The 19,038-nt window shown below is 44.2% G+C and overlaps 1 protein-coding gene across 2 annotated transcripts in view; it reads left to right on the forward strand.

The window, feature by feature from the left end:
• Positions 1 to 8,124: 8,124 nt before the first annotated feature.
• CLMN (calmin) overlaps positions 8,125 to 19,038 on the forward strand; it is a 70,147-nt gene continuing 59,233 nt past the window's right edge. For both annotated transcript variants that reach the window (XR_014525770.1, XM_083501644.1), the window contains exon 1: positions 8,125 to 9,280. Coding sequence is in view for 1 of the 2 variants with exons in the window: in XM_083501644.1 (XP_083357770.1) it covers positions 9,199 to 9,280 (82 nt within the window). In the remaining variant the exon portion in view is untranslated. The remainder of the gene's footprint in view (positions 9,281 to 19,038) is intronic.

Consider the following 19,038-nt stretch of genomic DNA (forward strand, 5'->3'; position numbering starts at 1 on the left):
GCTGTGGAGAGAGGGATGGTTTTCATTCTTCCTTTTATTAATTAGATTTCTTAATTAATTAAATTACCTTCATCACAAGGTAAGTCATAGCAATGCAAAAACACAGTATTATTTAAAACAATTTACAACTAAAAGAATAGGGTGAGTCTAGGGATGGATGAATTCCTCGATTTAGTTTCTCTCAATTTTCTAGTCTTCAGTTCTCCACATTTCTGCATCAGATGGAGATCTTTTTTTAAAAAAAGCCCTTCTGCAAATTCACCATTATTTTAGTGCAAATTTCTCCTGATATGCACATTAATCTATGTTAGCCACACTTCCCCTTAATATGCGTATTATTTGGTTGGAGAGAGGTGCATCACCAAATCTGTAGAAGAGCTGATTTTTAAACTAAGCCATGCTTAGTTTTTCATATTGTTTCTGAAAGTGTGAATCTGGTAGGTTCACAATGAAATTCTCACTGAAGTTATCCACACTTCCTCTCATAGCAAAAACAAAAGTGGCAAACTTAATCCGTTCCGGAAGTCCGTTTGACTTCCGGAATGTTTGAAAACCAAGGCACCGCTTCTGATTGGTGCAGGCGCCCCGGAAACAATAGCCGACAACCGCATCAGACGTTTGGCTTCCGAAAATCATTCGAAAACCAGAACACTTACTTCCGGGTTTTCAGTGTTTGAAAACCAAGGCATTTGAGAACCAAGGTACCACTGTACGTTATAAAGAGGAGCCACTCCTGACACTTACAGCCACTTAAGGAACTGGAATAAGCCACAGCTCCTTTTCTGTAATCGTTCAGTCAAAACTGTGCTATTCAAACTTGCATAACTCAGTGATTACTTTGTTCCAGGCCTCATCTCAGCTTAGGGCATTGTCACACATGTCTTGAAAATCACTTTAATTATCACTGGTTGATAAAAGACGTTAAGCTTCAAATGCAATTGTATTGCATCCCCTGCCACATAATCCTAAATCCTGCTGGGGCACAGAAAGTAATGGATTTTAAAATCCATTATTATCATTATTATCGATTCAGGAATTGATTTTACATGAGCCTCAAGGCAATTTACAAAAATACCATAAAAAGTGCTAAAAATATTGGGTTTTTAAAAAAATACATGCTTTAAAAGCTATGCAAAATCAACAGCAAATGCAGAGAAACAAATGCAGAGAAACAAATACAGCCTGTCGAAACAGAAATGTGCTTAATTGTTTCTGGAAAGTACAGATAGCAGGCAACTTTTGTATCAAGGGATGAGGAGTACAGTGGTGCCTCGCAAGACAAAATTAATTCGTTCCGCAAGTTTTTTTATCTAGCGAATTTTTTGTCTTGCCAAGCACGGTGTCGGAAAAGTTTTGGAAAAGCTTCAAAAATCACCAAAAACCTCAAAAAAGGCTACCACACCGCGTTCTATGAGTTGTTCCTCGAAGTCAAGTCGCAACTGTATTAATGGTGTTAAGAAAAAGGAAACAAACTTGCAAGACGTTTTCGTCTTGCGAAGCAAGCCCATAGGGAAATTCATTTTGCGAAACAGCTCAAAAACCGCAAAACCCTTTCGTCTAGCGAGTTTTTTGTCTTGCGAGGCATTCGTCTTGCGGGGCACCACTGTACGTTAGTGGAGACAACCCTTTATTATTGCATTTATATCCCATCTGTGTCCTCACAAGAAGTTTCACCACAAGGCCACATACAAAATCAACCACACAACATGTAAGATAAGTAACTTGAAATCTACAATTACACCCTTTTAAAATCAGCAGTAAAAACATCACTGAAAACATAGCAGTTAATACATATGTAATAAAGAGCAGGTTGAAATACTGGCAGTCTTTTTAAAAGTCACCAATGAAGAAGCCGTAGGGACTTCATGTGGGTTCATATTCTATAAATAAAAATCCCACTACTGAAAAGGTCCTGTGCTGAAACAGTTCTCTACTCCAGAAAAGGGGACAAAAAGTTGAGGGTTCTAGAGAAATGACAAGCAAGCTGCTGCCACTGCCCTCCATCTTTTGCCACCTGAGGTAACCGCTGTTTAATGGTAGGGCCGGCACTGACTGATGGAGGAAAAGTGTGAAAGATGTAGTGGCTGAATCCTGACTTGTTTATTAGATCTTGTAGTAGTCACTACAGCACCATTGGGGGGTGAGAACTGACAATCCAGTTCACAGGATAGTTGTGAGAACAAAGTGTAACCAACTGTATGTGAGATGCTTGTTGGTCAGAAGAGAGAGATTTGGAATAAATATCAACGTATGTGAATGAGAAGTACTTGGGTGTATAGGCTTGTGGACTTAGACTTCTTGCCAATCCTAAATATGGTACGTTGAAGTATGATCCATCAATTTCAATAGAATCTGTTACACCTTTAGCATGCTTAGCATTGTGGCCAAAATTATCTAAATACTTTAATACACAGAAGAATCTAGTCTGTGAAAGTGCATGCCACAATAATTAGCACAATCCTATAAATGTATGTGCACTTCTTTACCCCTTTGAAGCCTGAGAAGTATATTCTTAGGACGCACTCTCATTTTGCAATTGTTTGTTGCTTTAATGCTGTATTTAAAATTGTTGTAACCTGCCCTGGGACCTTGGGGTGGTGGCCACGTAATGAATAATAAAATCCATTTTGCTAAGTAGGGTTTGTTCCCAGATAAGTGGATGTATATCTATGGCTGATTAAGGCGCAAGAGGACTGTGTTGCTTTTGCTGTGAATGTGTCTGTTCTTCTGGAATGTTTTCCATTTCTGTGGGAGATTCCCACCAAATGCCTTCTTGAATGGATCTATGATTTCCCTCCTCTTTTGGATGATACCCAAACCAGTGAAACGAATCAAGTATGGATGAGTACACAGAGTATAAATTAATTAAATGACATTTTAATTTTGAATAAGGGGAAGAGATGTAGCTCACTAGTAGAGCATCTATTTTGCATGCAAAAGGTCCCAAGTTTAATCTCAAGGTAGGGCTCTGAACGTCCCTTGACTGCCACTGTGAAGAGCCACTACCAGTGAGTGAAGGATGAAGTTAATGGACTATGCAGAAGAAGATAAATTAACAGGAAGGATTCGAAACTGGCGGATCCAGAAATTCACGGAAGACTGGAGTAAATTTACGGACTATTTGAAAAGTATTTGTGAAGACCAGACGTTTGTAGGTTTGCAAGAAGTTTTGTGAGGAGTATTATTGGAATTATTGCAAAAATGTTTAAGGGGAAGGATGATTTGTTAAAAGATTTAAAGGCAATATAAAGTTAAGAAATGCATAAAAAGTGGTTAAAACGGTGGATCATCAGAGGTGCTGATGGAAGTCAAAAAATATTGTATATGTGATAAGTTTTGTGGTACATTTTATAATTTATATGTTAAAATCAATAAAAATATTATATATATATATATATATATATATATATATATATGCAGGTTTTGGTGTCTTCGGGTGTCTTCCCGTGTAAGAGTTGGGGTGTCTAGGCGACGTTTCGACGAGGTCTCACTCGTCATCTTCAGGCTGGTGCTTTCGGCTTCTTGTTACTGGAACAGAGCAGGATCTCAGTGTTTGAGTTCCTATAAATACTGTTGAGGGGGTGTGGTGTATAGCCTCCAACGTTCTGGGCAGAGAGGAAGTTCCCAGGTTAGTGTGCCTTTTCTTCTTTTGTTCCTTAATTACTTGAGGGATATCTTGAGTGATTTCTTGAGTGATATTCTGAGTACCACTTAGGTGGGTCATTAAGTGTGGATTAGTTGCTAAAGCTTTCGTGTCTTGACCTCTTGAGCTTGTGAAGAGTTTTTCTGAGAAGATGGCTGTACTGCACTTAGTTGTGCTCTGGCTTGGCTTCGTGTATAGGGGCGAGCTGTGGTTTTGTGCCCTGTGCCAGCCAGATCTGTGTAGGGATTGCAGGGGGGTGCAGCATCCGGAGGTGCCACTATGGTTTGGCTACTGGATGGTGTCTGTAATTTATCTGTGGAGAGGGTCTGGGTTTGGGTCTGGTGTGGTTGATTGGTGATGGCGTTCTGTGTGCCTCTGGTTCTGGTGTCGGTTTTTGTGGGGAGGGCTAATTTCCAGATGTCTGGCAGGCGGGACGTGTCGTCACGCTTGTTCATGTTGTGAGGGTGTTTCTCTATCTCGATGGCTTCCATGATTATTCTCTTGTGGTGATGTTCCATGTTAAAGAGCAATTTGGAATCTGCAAAATTAATTTCGTGTCCTGTTTCTTTCATGTGTTGGAAAAGAGAGGAAGTTTCTCTCTTTTCCAACACATGAAAGAAACAGGACACGAAATTAATTTTGCAGATTCCAAATTGCTCTTTAACATGGAACATCACCACAAGAGAATAATCATGGAAGCCATCGAGATAGAGAAACACCCTCACAACATGAACAAGCGTGACGACACGTCCCGCCTGCCAGACATCTGGAAATTAGCCCTCCCCACAAAAACCGACACCAGAACCAGAGGCACACAGAACGCCATCACCAATCAACCACACCAGACCCAAACCCAGACCCTCTCCACAGATAAATTACAGACACCATCCAGTAGCCAAACCATAGTGGCACCTCCGGATGCTGCACCCCCCTGCAATCCCTACACAGATCTGGCTGGCACAGGGCACAAAACCACAGCTCGCCCCTATACACGAAGCCAAGCCAGAGCACAACTAAGTGCAGTACAGCCATCTTCTCAGAAAAACTCTTCACAAGCTCAAGAGGTCAAGACACGAAAGCTTTAGCAACTAATCCACACTTAATGACCCACCTAAGTGGTACTCAGAATATCACTCAAGAAATCACTCAAGATATCCCTCAAGTAATTAAGGAACAAAAGAAGAAAAGGCACACTAACCTGGGAACTTCCTCTCTGCCCAGAACGTTGGAGGCTATACACCACACCCCCTCAACAGTATTTATAGGAACTCAAACACTGAGATCCTGCTCTGTTCCAGTAACAAGAAGCCGAAAGCACCAGCCTGAAGATGACGAGTGAGACCTCGTCGAAACGTCGCCTAGACACCCCAACTCTTACACGGGAAGACACCCGAAGACACCAAAACCTGCATTCCTGTACCCGTGAAAATCTACGAAAGCAAATATATATATATATATATATATATATATATATATATATATATATATATAACAGTGAGTGCAAACAGAACTGAGATAGAGGGTCCAATAGCCTGGCACAGGTAGTTTCCTGTGTGCCTATGCATGCAAATCAATACATGTTTTTATAGTGGAAGAGGTATATGTGAGCCAACGCACGTCACAACTGGCTGGCACCCACAACTGTTGTTTGTTTTATACTTTGCTTTATGGGTATGATGCTGATACCGGAACCTACCCCGTCCACCCTATCTGATTGTTACTACTGATATTAAAAGTTGCTAGACCAGTTATGGAAACTTTGAGTTCTGGCTAAAACATGCCAAGTTCACAGAACAGAGATCCATTTGGAATCACAACAATCTAGGGATCTATAGAATACTAACCGTGCGTCCCGAGATTGCCGAGAGAGCCCTGTATGAGGGAAAGTGCTAATATGTGACTCAGCATGTTATCTGAACCACGATAGCAGCTATAATACTTTCAGCCAAGGCACACTGACCTTTCGCCAGCCTTGCCTGGAGATGCCACTGAACTCAGGAGTATTTGCAATACAAAGCAGATGCTCTACCACCGAGCTATAGTGATCCATTCTAATCTCAGTGGGTTTTACATCCAAGTCAACATGCATGTGGAGGATCGTGTTGTACGTATCTTTATTGCACTTGCCCATGTACTGAGCACACAGGCAAGATGGAAAAGCTATAAAGTGCATAATTAAATATTTATTTCAATTACTAGTGGCCATTATTTATTTAACAGCTCAGGAATTTTTTGGGGGGACGGGGTGTATCGTCATTTCTCTATGGGATAACCTCCTCCATATTTGCTTAAAGAAGGCAGTTGCATCAGGAGAGCAGCGCTCTTTCTCCACATCATAATTAGCATTTGTATGCATTTCTGGCAGCAAAAACGAAACAGGTCATTTTGAGGATTTTTTACCATCAGCTTCTGCTTCCACCCAAAGTTCACGATGATTTTTAAAGGGGTGAAGGAAGTAGAAAAATTAGCTGGCCAGTGGGGTAAAATCAGTTTTTGGAGCCCGACAGTATAATGGCACTAAGCCATACAGTTTGTTGCACGCAAGACACATCGAGTGCCGTGTTTCTCTGAACAGGGGGAGACGGCTTATGATGTGGAACCAACTCCCAGTCACCTCTGACATGACAAAGGCAGAGAAAGGCTGAGCAAAGTAGGAACTCACTATAGGGTACAGAGCCACTGACACATTTTTAAAAAAGAAGAAATGTATTTGCATAAAATTTGCATATGCTAAAGGTAAAGGTACCCCTGACTGTTAGGTCCAGTTGTGGACAACTCTAGGGTTGCCCGCTCATCTTGCTCTATAGGCCGAGGGAGCCGGCTTTTGTCCACAGACAGCTTCTGGGTCATGTGGCCAGCATGACTAAGCTGCTTCTGGCGAAGCAGAGCAGCACATGGAAACACCATTTACCTTCCCGCCGGAGTGGTACCTATTTATCTACTTGCAAATGCTAGCTGATATGTAAAGATGCAAATATTTTAAATACAGACAGAGTCTATGACCATGTGACTTGTGTGCCTGCTGTGGAACTTCTAACCATTAGTGGGCAACCTTAAGGACCCCTTTGCTCTCCCTTTTTGGGGTCCCTGGGACTGAACAGCCCTTCAGATTGAGGGCATCTTCTAGAAGAGGTTTGTCCTCCAACAGTTCTTCAAATCAAATGCCATTCTGTAAAGTAAGATACATGCTCACCCTGCTATTGTGGCTCCAGCTGAGGCTGATCTCAGCTCACCAAGGTACCTGCTTCTGTCATCTCCCAATACCCACCACGGTGTGCACTGTCTCACACAAATACTTATGGCTATCCTTGTTCTTCCAGCCATCTAGAGGTTTAGCTCCTTCTCCTTGATGACATAGAAAAGGAGGTCCAAAACTGAAAACTTTGGATCAGATCCAGAGATCTGGCAACATTAAAAAGCAAGAGGGGGAGCAGAATGTGTCACTTGCCCTCTGTGATGTTTATGGGCACCTAGGACCATCTTCCCAAGCTGTCCCAACAGCACTACTGGTGCTAGTAGGGAAGAATTTGCAAACCGGCCAAATTGCACTTTTGAATCCTGGTCAAGAAACACCATTTCCTTGTTGCTATCCGGAAGAAAGGCATTTGGGTTGCCTGCAATAAATTAAAATAAAAAAATTCCTTCCAGTAGCACCTTAAAGACCAACTAAGTTAGTTCTTGGTATGAGCTTTCGTGTGCATGCACACTTCTTCAGATACACATGTGCATGCACACGAAAGCTCATACCAAGAACTAACTTAGTTGGTCTTTAAGGTGCTACTGGAAGGAATTTTTTTTATTTTGACTATGGCAGACCAACACGGCTACCTATCTACTACTGCAATAAATTAAAGAGAGTTGTGCACAGTGCTTTTCTAAAAAGGGAAAAAAGGTGCCGGTAGCCCGGTACTGCGTACCCGTGAGTACCCCCAGGGGAGGAAAAGCACTGGTTTTGCATTCCTTAAAATAACAAGGCCATCATCCGGAGAGACCCTCCGGTTCAGAAGCGCCCCAAACGTGCGAGTCGCCTCCCAAATTAGGACCATTCGATCCCTGCGTAAATAATTTTTCCAACCTGCTCCCACGTGAAACATGAAATCGGCTGAGCACGTGCCCTATGCTAGACCACAAAGCTATTTATCGAGTATCGCATATTGAGAAACACTCAACTGGCAAACGGATCTGGAACCCATCCAGTGCTAAATGAGATGGTTGGAGGCGAGAAACTACTGTATACAAGAACCTGAAGAAAAGAGCTCTCTCTCTCTCTCTCCTGTTGCAGCTTGTTACTGGCAGACGGTAGGACCGGAAGAAGCCCTCGTATAAATTAACCAGTCTGCCCAAATTCTTCTTCTGGGCATTTAAAAACATTTGCATTGTTTATTTTTCCTTGAGTCCTGGATGCCCCCGGAATCTACAGGTTGGAGGGTTTTGCTCCTCCTCCCGTCCCTCCTGCGCTCTCTCTCTCTCCTTTTTCTCCTCCCTCTTTTTCTGCTCGGGTGATACGGATCTCCTCCCTCCCGCCCCCCTGCGCTGCTTTCCTTTCCTCTCCGCCACACACACACGGTTTGAAATCCCCAAGCAGGAATGCAGAGCTTGGTCTCATGTCTTCATTTTGCAAACGGGGGCTGCTGCTGCTGCTGCTCTTGCTACCGGCAGAGGGGACGGTCGCGCTAACCAGAATATCTGCTTGCTTTCCCCAGAGATTTGGAGACCCCCGTCCCCTCCCTCTTCTCCTTCCTTCCTTCCTTCCTGCCTCCCTCCCACCCACCAATTGGCAATAGGAAAAAAATGATTAATCAGATGGCGATTGTTGTTTTATCCTCTTGGCCAGAAAAAAAAGAGAGCAGAGGAGGCGAGGCTGACGTTGGCCTAGAGAGAGAGGCGTGTGAATGGGTGGCCGGCGCCAGCGTTACGCGTCTTGCTCTCCAGTAAACATTAACCAGGTGGTGTTTGTGTGCGCATTTCTGCGCGGCGGCTCTTTCCTCACTGAAACCAGCGGCTGCGTCGCCTCTGTGCGAAACGTCACAACATGCAACCGAGAATCCTCAGGCTTCACCTCCGTCCTTTAAAAACTTGAACCCACCGGGAAGGGGGTGGGAAGAGTTGGGGAGAGCGCGGGGCTTTCCTTCCCGTCCAGAAGAGGCTCCGGGTCCCTCTCCAGCCAGCCCCCTCCCCATACCTTCTGCACCCCTCTCCTCCGCGTACTGCCCTTTTCCTGTGCGTAAATGTGAGGTCTGGTGTTTTTTTTCGGACCCACCCTCCCTATACCCCTCCTGTGTCTGCTCAGTGGCTTTGAACGCCACCCCCCTCCCCAAACTCTTCTGGCCAAGCAGTTCCTGCTCCCTCCCATCGCTCCCCTGCCGGTTGCGCTCTCTTCTCTCTCTCTCTCCTCCTTCTCTTCCTCGTTTTGCTCTCCCTCTCTCCCCCCCATCCTGCCTCCGCCCGAGTGCGCTTTCGGAGAAGGGGGGAGAGAGAGAGAGAGCTCACGGAGAGGGGGTACCCCCGCTTTTGCAGCCGCGGCGTTTCCATCGCCACTTCTGCCTCGCTCCTTCATGGCTGGGAACGAATGGGACTGGTTTCAGCGGGAGGAGCTGATCGGACAGATCAGCGACATCAGAGTCCAAAATCTCCAAGGTAAAAGCAAACAAATAAAATACCTAGATTTTTATATTTGTGCCCCCCACCCCCACCCCGCACCCCAATCCTGCCCCTCCGTGTTTCGAGTTTGTGTGCGGCGTGCGCGTCCGCACCCGAAGAGCGCGCTCCCCTCCGGCTTTGGCTTCCAGATGGATTCGATTTGGGGATTTTAAACTCCGGTTCCTTCCTTCTCTCCCTCCCCCCCCCCAACTCCCGCGTCTTAATTCCGCCTGTTCATATGAGCACAGCTTCCCATTCGCTGGCTGCTTTGATCCGCTGTGCCTGTGAGACCAAAGAATACAAGAAAGTGTATGGGTGTTTATCTTAATGTGTGTAAACTTAAGGATAAAATAGCTGACGCTGGGGCACGAAGAGGAATTGGTGGTGGTGGGATGCTCTGTATGCAGGACTGGGGAATCGGAGGAGGCCAAAGATGTAATTTTAGGTGACTTGTTGAAGGTATCATTCTGCTTTTGCTGCTAATTTTTTGCTTGGAAATCATAGAAAGAGAGGCTTAGGCGTAGAAGGAGAAGCGGTTATGTGCATTAGCTTTGGTCTTTAACTTTAGGAAAAGTTGAAGCAATCAGCATTGCAGAGAACCTAAAAATGGGAAATACTGTATTTACATGAATCTAATGCACCACCGAATCTGACGCGCACCTCCATTTTCAGAACCTTGAAACCAAAAAAGTATTTGCTGGCGAATGTAAATGGGGCATCAAAGCTAATGTGTAACCTAATTTTCATGACGTAATTTAGCCAAAAAAGGTGTGCATTACATTTGAGTAAATATGGAAATGTGACGGTAGATCATGGTTCACTGGGAAACCACTGGGCCAATTTCTAGGCCCCCAAGGCCTGCTGGGATTGTTGCAAAGCATGCTGGAATTGATGGGCCCTGGTCTGAGCAAGCAAGGCACTTTTTTCAGCAATAATGTACTCTCAGGAGCGCATAGCACTGATTAGCCATTCCTTAACCTCCCCATGCGCCACGGCAACTAAGTTTAAGTGTGTGCATCTGAAGCAATATACAGTATACAGTGCTGCTGCCTTCATCTCTTCTCTCCCTCCACTTATACTTTGTGAAATGCCAGTCATATTGATGGTATTTTGTATAGATGGCAGTAGATCCTGGGTGTGTATTCTTGCATTGTACATTGATAGACCATGAAGATTTTAGTAAAAAAGAAAGAAAAAACTAGACAGGGCAAGGCCTACATCTAACCTAGTCCTGATTTAATGGACTCATAAGGCTGGATACTCTGATTTCATAGACATCCTTGCACTGTCCTTTCTTTCTCCTCCACAGCTTCTAAAGCCTATCACAAATACTCACATTTTCAGCGGATTAAGGGAATAAATGTGCTAAGTATATAATTTGGAGCATGGTTAAGCAAGGGCAGTGAAAATTTCCTGGGAAATTGTAATGGACTGTTTCCTATAATCTGCCCTTGCTTCCTCCTCCACATCAGGTAGCTTAAAAAATATTAATCTTTCATTGGATAAGTGGAAAAGTCCATTAAAATCGCACCTGACAGAAGACCCACGGTATCATTTAGAGCTGTGGTTGTCAACGTAGGGCACATGCCCCACAGCGGGGCAACTTGATTTTTTTTTGGGGGGGGGAAATTCGAGAATGAGTTATTAACAGTGAATGGCGTTTTAGGTTTCTTCCACGTGAATATGAGTCCACTTTTTGAATAATAAGAATTATATGTCACCGGGGGGTGGGGGGGTGGACATCAGGATTTTAGAGATGCTTAGGTGGGGCATGGCCAAAAGAGGTGGGGAACCACTGATCTAGAGGATAGCTAGGCAGCCATTTTTCTCTGGGAGAAAATTCCTTTTATTTATTTATTATTAATGTTGCAATACATATATGCAATCTTTACATAATGATACATATGCATTATATTTGTAAATTCACATATTCACATTTCATTATGTACCAACATTTATCCATTTCTTATTTCTTGCCCTGTGTCTTCCCTCCATCCGTGCGTGACTCCCTTGTTATTATTTTATAACTTTATTATTGAGATTGTATTTTTGTATCTTAATCATTAAGCATTCAATCTTATATATCTGCTTAGCTTAGCTTAGCTTAACTTTGTGAAATCAGTCTATTCCTTTGAGGGTAATCATCAGGAGCCAAAGCCAGCAACGGTTGGGGCTAGAGGACATATTGGACAGGCCACTCCTTCTCTTTCTCTCTGCCACCCATTTCTCTGTCTCTCTCTGTCTCTCCTTCCGTCCTTCTCTCCCTCTCTGTCTTCCTCTTCATACCTGGCCAGTAGGTTGCCAAGGGAGGGACAAGTCACTCTCGCCAGCGGTCCTGATCAGTTGCAGAGGCATTTTGAAACTGGGCCAAGGGCTGCATGAAATGAGGCCTAAGGCCACAGGTTGCCAAGCTTTTGATCTAGAGCCAACATGGCAACAGGAAGGGCTGTCCATGTTGTTATTCATGGGATATCCATGTTATTCATGGGATAGCTGTGGTACCTGGTCAACCCGCCCAAGAATGTGACATCGTTAGGATGGCTTTTACTCTTGGCGATGGGTAACTTTCAGAAATGGCATCCTTTGGAGCACACTATTGATGCTGAACTTAGTACGGACACCTGATCGGCATAGCCCACAGCAGCCCCGAACACCTGAGCTCAAGCAATCCACCAGCCTCTGCTTCTAGGATTACAGGCATTTGCCACTGCATTCTTCCTCTTAGGTCACTAAGTTTAAATCATGTTTTCCTGAACATGACTGCTTGAATACAGTGGTGCCCCGCAAGACGAATGCCTCGCAAGACGGAAAACTCGCTAGACGAAAGAGTTTTCCGTTTTGGAGGTGCTTCGCAAAACGAATTTCCTATGGGCTTGCTTCGCAAGACGACAATGTCTTGCGAGTTCCTTCTGTTTTTTTTTCTCCCCCCCCTTTTCCTAAGCCGCTAAACCGCTTATCAGCTGATCCGATCAGCAGATAAGCCGCTAAAAGCCGCTAATAGCGCTAATCCGCTAATCCTTCAATGGGCTTGCTTCGCAAGACGAAAAAACCGCTAGACGAAGAGAATCACAGAACGGATTCTTTTCGTCTTGCGAGGCACCACTGTATAGATAGCTAGGAAGAGCTAGAGACTATGGAAGCCATCTTTGCAAGTACAGTGGTACCTCGGGTTACATACGCTTCAGGTTACATAAGCTTCAGGTTACAGACTCTGCTAACACAGAAATAGTGCTTCAGGTTAAGAACTTTGCTTCAGGATGAGAACAGGAATTGTGCTCCAGCGGCACAGTGGCAGCAGGAGGCCCCATTAGCTAAAGTGGTGCTTCAGGTTAAGAACAGTTTCAGGTTAAGTACGGACCTCCAGAACAAATTAAGTACTTAACCCGAGGTACCACTGTATGGACTCTTAAGTGTGTGTTTGTGTGTATATGTTCATGAATGCCCTGGTTTCTGTATTGAGAGGCTGGGTTATCTTTATATTTGAAATAATAATAATAATAATAATAGTAGTTTATTATTTATACCCCGCCCATCTGGCTGAGTTTCCCCAGCCACTCTGGGCGGCTCCCAATCAGTGTTAAAAACAGTACAGCGTTACATATTAAAAACTTCCCTGAACAGGGCTGCCTTAAGATGTCTTCTGAATGTCAGGTAATTATTTATCTCTTTGACATCTGATGGGAGGGCGTTCCACAGGGCGGGCGCCACTACCGAGAAGGCCCTCTGTCTGGTTCCCTGTAGCCTCACTTCTCGCAATGAGGGAACCGCCAGAAGGCCCTCGGCGCTGGATCTCAGTGTCCGGGCTGAACGATGGGGGTGGAGACGCTCCTTCAGGTATACAGGACCGAGGCCGTTTAGGGCTTTAAAGGTCAGCACCAACACTTTGAATCGTGCTCGGAAACGTAAAAGAGAGGGAGGCTTCCTCAGACTTGCCTAGAACATTTTCTACAACTAATGCTTTCAGTGGCCTTACACATTATGAATTCCTCCAGACAATTTATATGTTTGTCAAGGGTTTGTTTTGGGGGGAGTGTAGAGAGTCTTTTGCTCAGCATTCCAGATCTGTGGTAGAACATCAAATAAGGCTTATTCTTTCACCGTTGGGAATTCAGACATTTCTGGGTCAAGGTTGTTCTGCAGTAGTAATTCTGCAAAGGACTGGACACAGAGTCCATGCTGCTGCTGGAAGGAAATGATCCTTCCAGTATGTATATCTCTCGAGTGTTACCATTGAGCTTATGTTTCTTAAGTGCCCATGCTCGCCAGAGTTTTCTGTGTCCCTAGCCCCCAGATCTGTGCCACGCCAGCTTTGCTTGAATTTCTTTACAGTTGTAATCCTCGCGTGGGCTTAGGCCTGAGTTGACATGTTTAGGTTTGAGTTTTAAAAGCAATAATTTGCCTGCTTTCATCATGCAAGGCTGAAGGACTGTAGCACATGCTTTTCCTCCAGAAGGTCCCAACTTCAGTCGCCAGCATCTCCAGGGAGGACTGGGAAAGAGTCCTCTCTGAAAAACCTGGAGAGCTATTGCCGGTTAATGAAGAATTAGATGGGCTACTGGCCCAGAGGCAATAGGCTGCTAGTCTTCCTCTTAAGATCAGTAGGAACTACGAGGAACTGGTTGCTAAGAGAAATACACTTAAATGTGACTTCCATGATCGCTTAGAGGCATGTGTATGAAGCAGTTTGGCTTTGATGCTCCTCCTCAAAATCTCTGTTCTAGGTACCTGACACAGCCATCCCCGAAGAAGTAATTTTAGAGTATTTCTCCCAGGCACTTTCTTGACAATCTGTTATTCAAAGGCTAGTATTTGTAACAATCTTGGTTCTTCTTCTTCTTCTCTTTCTTTAAAGGTCAAATATTGTGAGGTAGACAAAGCAACTTGAGAGCCTGTGATCTTTGCAGGGTTTGGGGGCTCTTTTAGTTCACTTTGAAAGTGAAGTTTAACCTTTGATTTGGAACTTTATTTTCAGATGTTTGCTTTTATGCTGTGCATTTTTGTGTTTTAATATCGTAAACCGCCCTGTGATCCTCAGATGAAGGGCAGTATAGAAATAATTGTTGTTGTTGTTGTTGTGTCTGGCCATAATTGAATGATCTTAAGCCATGATTTTGAGAGAGTGGAACTCATTTAGAAGTGTTGAGAAGCTTTGAGCTGCTACTTGCATCAGCCAGTGGACAGGGAAGATGGGACTTAGTCTAGCAGTGTCTGGAGGGCCCTAGGTCTTACTTCCCTGGGTTGGAATTTTATTCTGGCAGTGCTGGTCTAAAGGGGAGTCCAGCAGTAGGTTTATAGTGGTAGTTTTAGGATCAACTGCAAAGGTGTATACTGTGCTAGGAAAGAAATTTCACTGGGAAAACCAGCTTTGGTTTACAGCACTCTTGTCACAATAGACCAGAACTTGACTGGTGGTGGAAAAGGGTTTCCTTGCAATGGAACCTCGCTGGAGCAAATTAAGGGAGAAATGGCACATGGATTGTTCTGTCCGCAATGCCTATAGATCGGCTAATGCAAAAGCAAAGCTGTATTGACTTTCATTAGCTTTCATTCCGTATGGATGAGATATGTCCAGCAAAGTTTATGTTTGCTCATTCTCCAGTAAGCCTGAGTTGGCAGGGGCTGTGCCAACTCAAGTAACAGTAAAAGAGGAGCTGTGGTTATACAGGGATGGGAAAACAATTTGCTTAATGTAGCCTATCCCCATCTTTTTAATCAACAGTTGATGTTAAGCTGAAGTATAGCTGTACCTTGTATTAAAATAATAGGTTTGGGATTACATGCCATTATCATTAGGAGCAGGGAGCAAATGTTCTTAATACGACAGGAAAGCATGCAGAGAAAATTGCTGCAGTTGATGGGAAGCGACGTGGTTTCTGTTTTATAACAGACTTGTTTTCTACTAATACCAACCCTAAGCACACTTGGCTGAGAAGCAAGTTACATTGCACTCAGTGGGAATCGGTTTGGATCGTGTTGCCCATGAGCAAGTGACTTGAAACTGAAATCTTACGCATACTTACCTGAGAACAAGCTCTATTAAGTACAGTGCTCGGACTTATTCCTCAGTAAACGTACATAGGATTGCACTGTTTGCGTAGGACTGAGCTGCCACCTTTTTATAGTGTTTGTTGAAAAGTGCAGTCGACTTTTGTAGTTAAAGTCACAAATGAGAATCGAGCCAACTCCAAGGGGCTATGTGTGCTTGGGCACCCACAATAATGTAATTGTGGGGGGCAGGCACCCACAAAGTCAATAAGAAAAGCTGGCAGGCAGCAGTGGCGCTGCCTCCGAGAGAGAAGCAGTTCAGCTCTGCCCTCCGCAGCCAGCCAGCGAAGCACCCTTTTCCTCTGAGTCTGAGCTCCTCCTGTGGAAAAGGGTGCCTCGCTGGCTATGGAGAGGAGGAGGAAGAGCAGCCGCTGCCACCACTGCAAGGCAGACATGAAATGTCACATGCACACGCCTGCACGTCATGCGTGTGATGTGGCATGTGCTATGTACATGCGTGTGTATGTGACATGGCATGCCTGCATTGTGGTGGAGGGCACCCACGATTCTGAGGGTGGGATGGCGCCTCTGCAGCCTTGTCTGTAAGAGAGAGAGAGAGAGTGTGTGTACACAAACATAAACACACATATACCGGTATCTCAGTATGTGCTAGGAAGGTTGTGAGGTTCAGGCTACATGTGTTTCAAGCTCATCGTTGCTCCTTTCGAGGTTTCCTGACCACTGCCGTAGAATTTAAAAGGAAACATTTTTAACAACACTTAAAAGGCGGCTTCCAACAGAATATTAAAACCACAAGAAAACATCAAACATCAAAAAATTCCCTAAATAGGACTTCCTTCAGATGTCTTCTAAAAGTCAGATAGTTGTTTATTTCTTTGACATCTGATGGGAGGGCATTCCACAGGGCAGGCACTACTACCAAGAAGGCCCTCTGCCTGGTTCCCTGTAACCTCACTTCTCGCAGTGAGGGAACCGCCAGAAGACCCTCGGAGCTGGACCTCAGTGTCTGGGCTGAACAATGGGGGTGGTGATGCTCCTTCAGTGGAATAGATCCACACTGAAATTGACAAGCTAAATCCTTTGACTTCAGTGGGTCCATCTGACTAACGCTGTAGATCACGCATTCACACATATATTAAAGAGTACATACATGGTGTTTATCATTTGTCAAATAAAATCTAGGAAAGGAGGGCTATAATGTTGAAACAAATATTATGCTTTTATGGTTGTTATAGAGAGTCCCGCCTAGCATTCATGCTGTGGTCTTCCTGGTGCCAGATGAAGATCTTTTTACTCCTCCAGGGCCATTAGAAAAGTGTTTTACTATTCTTTATACCTTTTGTGCTGCTGTTTTCTCTGTCATAGGTTTTATACTGCACGGTTAGTTTTAGATTCCTTGTGTCTGTGTTTTATGGTTTTCATTATAGTGAACTGCAGAAATGTACTTCAGTAACTAAATAAATATTTGTGTGCACCTACTCTTTTGAAAGTTTTTCCCCCAAAGGGTAATATCTAATTAAGCCATTCTCGGAGTACACCCACTGAAATTAATGGTCTTGAGTCACTTAAGTCTATTGATTTTGATGGGTCTGCTTTTGAGTTGGACTACTATTGGTTATCATCAACCACCATGTGCTAAATTTTCTCCAGTTCCCTAGCGTTAAAATTCCTTTCATGTCTTAATACTGATGGCCAATTTGCACATTAACACATACTGTATTTTCCGCCCCATAGGACGCACCACCCTATAGGACGCACCTAGTTTTTTTTGGGGGGGGAAGAAAGGAAAAAAAAAATTCCCCCCCCCCAGGCACGGGGCTGGCGCAGGGGAAGCCTGAGCTTCCCCCGACCCCAGCCCCCAGAACAGCCTGCTATCCGCAAGCCTAGGGAGCCGTGCCGGTCTCCCCAGGCTTGTGGACAGCTGTGCGAAGCCCAGGCGCGCTCTTCAGTGTGGTGTAGTGGTTAAGAGCGGTAGTCACGTAATCTGGGAAACCGGGTTCGTGTCTCCGCTCCTCCACATGCAGCTGCTGGGTGACCTTGGGCCAGTCACACTTCTTTGAAGTCTCTCAGCCCCACTCACCTCACAGAGTGTTTGTTGTGGGGGAGGAAGGGAAAGGAGAATGTTAGCCGCTTTGAGACTCCTGAAGGGGAGTGAAAGGCGGGATATCAAATCCAAACTCTTCTTCTTCTTCTTCTTCTTCAGCGCGCCCGAGGCTTCGAAATGTAGGCAGCTCTGCGCAACCGTCCAGAGCCCGGCACGGCTTGGCGCCGGGCTCCGGAGGGTTGCGCAGAGCTTCCTGAATCCTGGAGAGCGAGAGCCTCTCGCTCTCCAGGCTTCAGTGAAAGCCTGTATTCGCCCCATAGGACGCACCCACATTTCCCCTTCATTTTTGGAGGGGAAAAAGTGCGTCCTACAGGGCGAAAAATACGGTACTTTCTTTTTCTTTCTTTAGTAGTCCCCCCCCCCCCCACTGCTGTTTTCACATTCCTATTCTGTGTGCAAAGCTTTTTTGCTCCGGCTAATAAACTACCCAGCCATTCCTTCAGCTTTCTGCCCAGTTTCTTGGCTCATTCAGTAGCACTCCCTGCGACATCTCCTGTTATAGAACATCTCCTGTATGTAATTGAGAGCATACCTAAATTGTTGTAATGTAAATATTAACACTGTCTCCAAATGTGTAAAAAAATAATAATCAAGCATTGTTAACACGGCATCACTAACATTTATCTGCATTATTATTATTATTATTATTATTATTATTATTATTATTATTATTAAAAATGTTTTTTAAAAAAGAAAAATAGACAATACCTTTGCAGTATAACCTTTTATAAAGTTTTCTTCAGTTGCTATGTTGGTTGAAATCATTCCACTGTGTAAGCGGAGAACTTCCTATTTGCTTACATATTTGTTTCATATCTATAATGTTCATCTACCAGCCCCTCTCCAGGGGTAAGCATAGAAAAAGTACAAAATGCAACCAGCAAATATTAAAAGCGGTATAAACCAACTACATACAGCTGCAAACAACTACATACAAAACCTAACAGAAATTTTGCTGCATCTGTATTTGCCACCATGAAGCGGACTTTGCTCTGCTCACCACCCTTAAATGTCTTTTTCTTTTTCTTTCTTTCAAAGCTTTGTGGTGGAATGCAAAGCATTTAATCTCCCTGTGCCTGGAGGCAGCAGCAGCAACACCTAACCAGCTAGCCACGTACAGGGATCCAACACGCACAGGAATTCAAGCAGCTGCCGTGGGCCCAAATGGCTGTCCCAATGGGCTCCCAGTTCCCAATAGGATGGGTAGATGGCTTTCCAAGCCAAGCATGTACATCTGGCAAACTCCAGTGCAGAGGACCAGTTCAATGCGCAGGAGTAGACTGTCCAAGTAGCAGGAAAATGGGAACACTTGAGTGTCTATATAATACAACTGTAGAAGCAAACAGAGATACCTTTCTGCTTCCAAGCAAGCTTTTGTTTGCATTTTACTGTACAGTACATTACTTGTCCCAGGACTCATGGGACTTTATAGGTGTGTTTGAATTAAGGGTTGGCATCTGGTTCTTGACTGTATGTTTATTTAACTGTTAAAAGTATTTATAACCCACCATTCTTCTAGATACCTGGGCAGGATACAATGCAATATATAGACAAATGATATAAATAAAAGGATAAAATGCTGTATGAGAATTCTGTTGCATCATCTCCATAGCCGAGAGTTTTAGCCAACTAACTTCTACCTAGA

This window comes from Podarcis liolepis, assembly GCF_965112155.1.
Source record: "Podarcis liolepis genome assembly, chromosome: 1".
NCBI classification, from domain to species: Eukaryota; Metazoa; Chordata; class Lepidosauria; order Squamata; family Lacertidae; genus Podarcis; species Podarcis liolepis.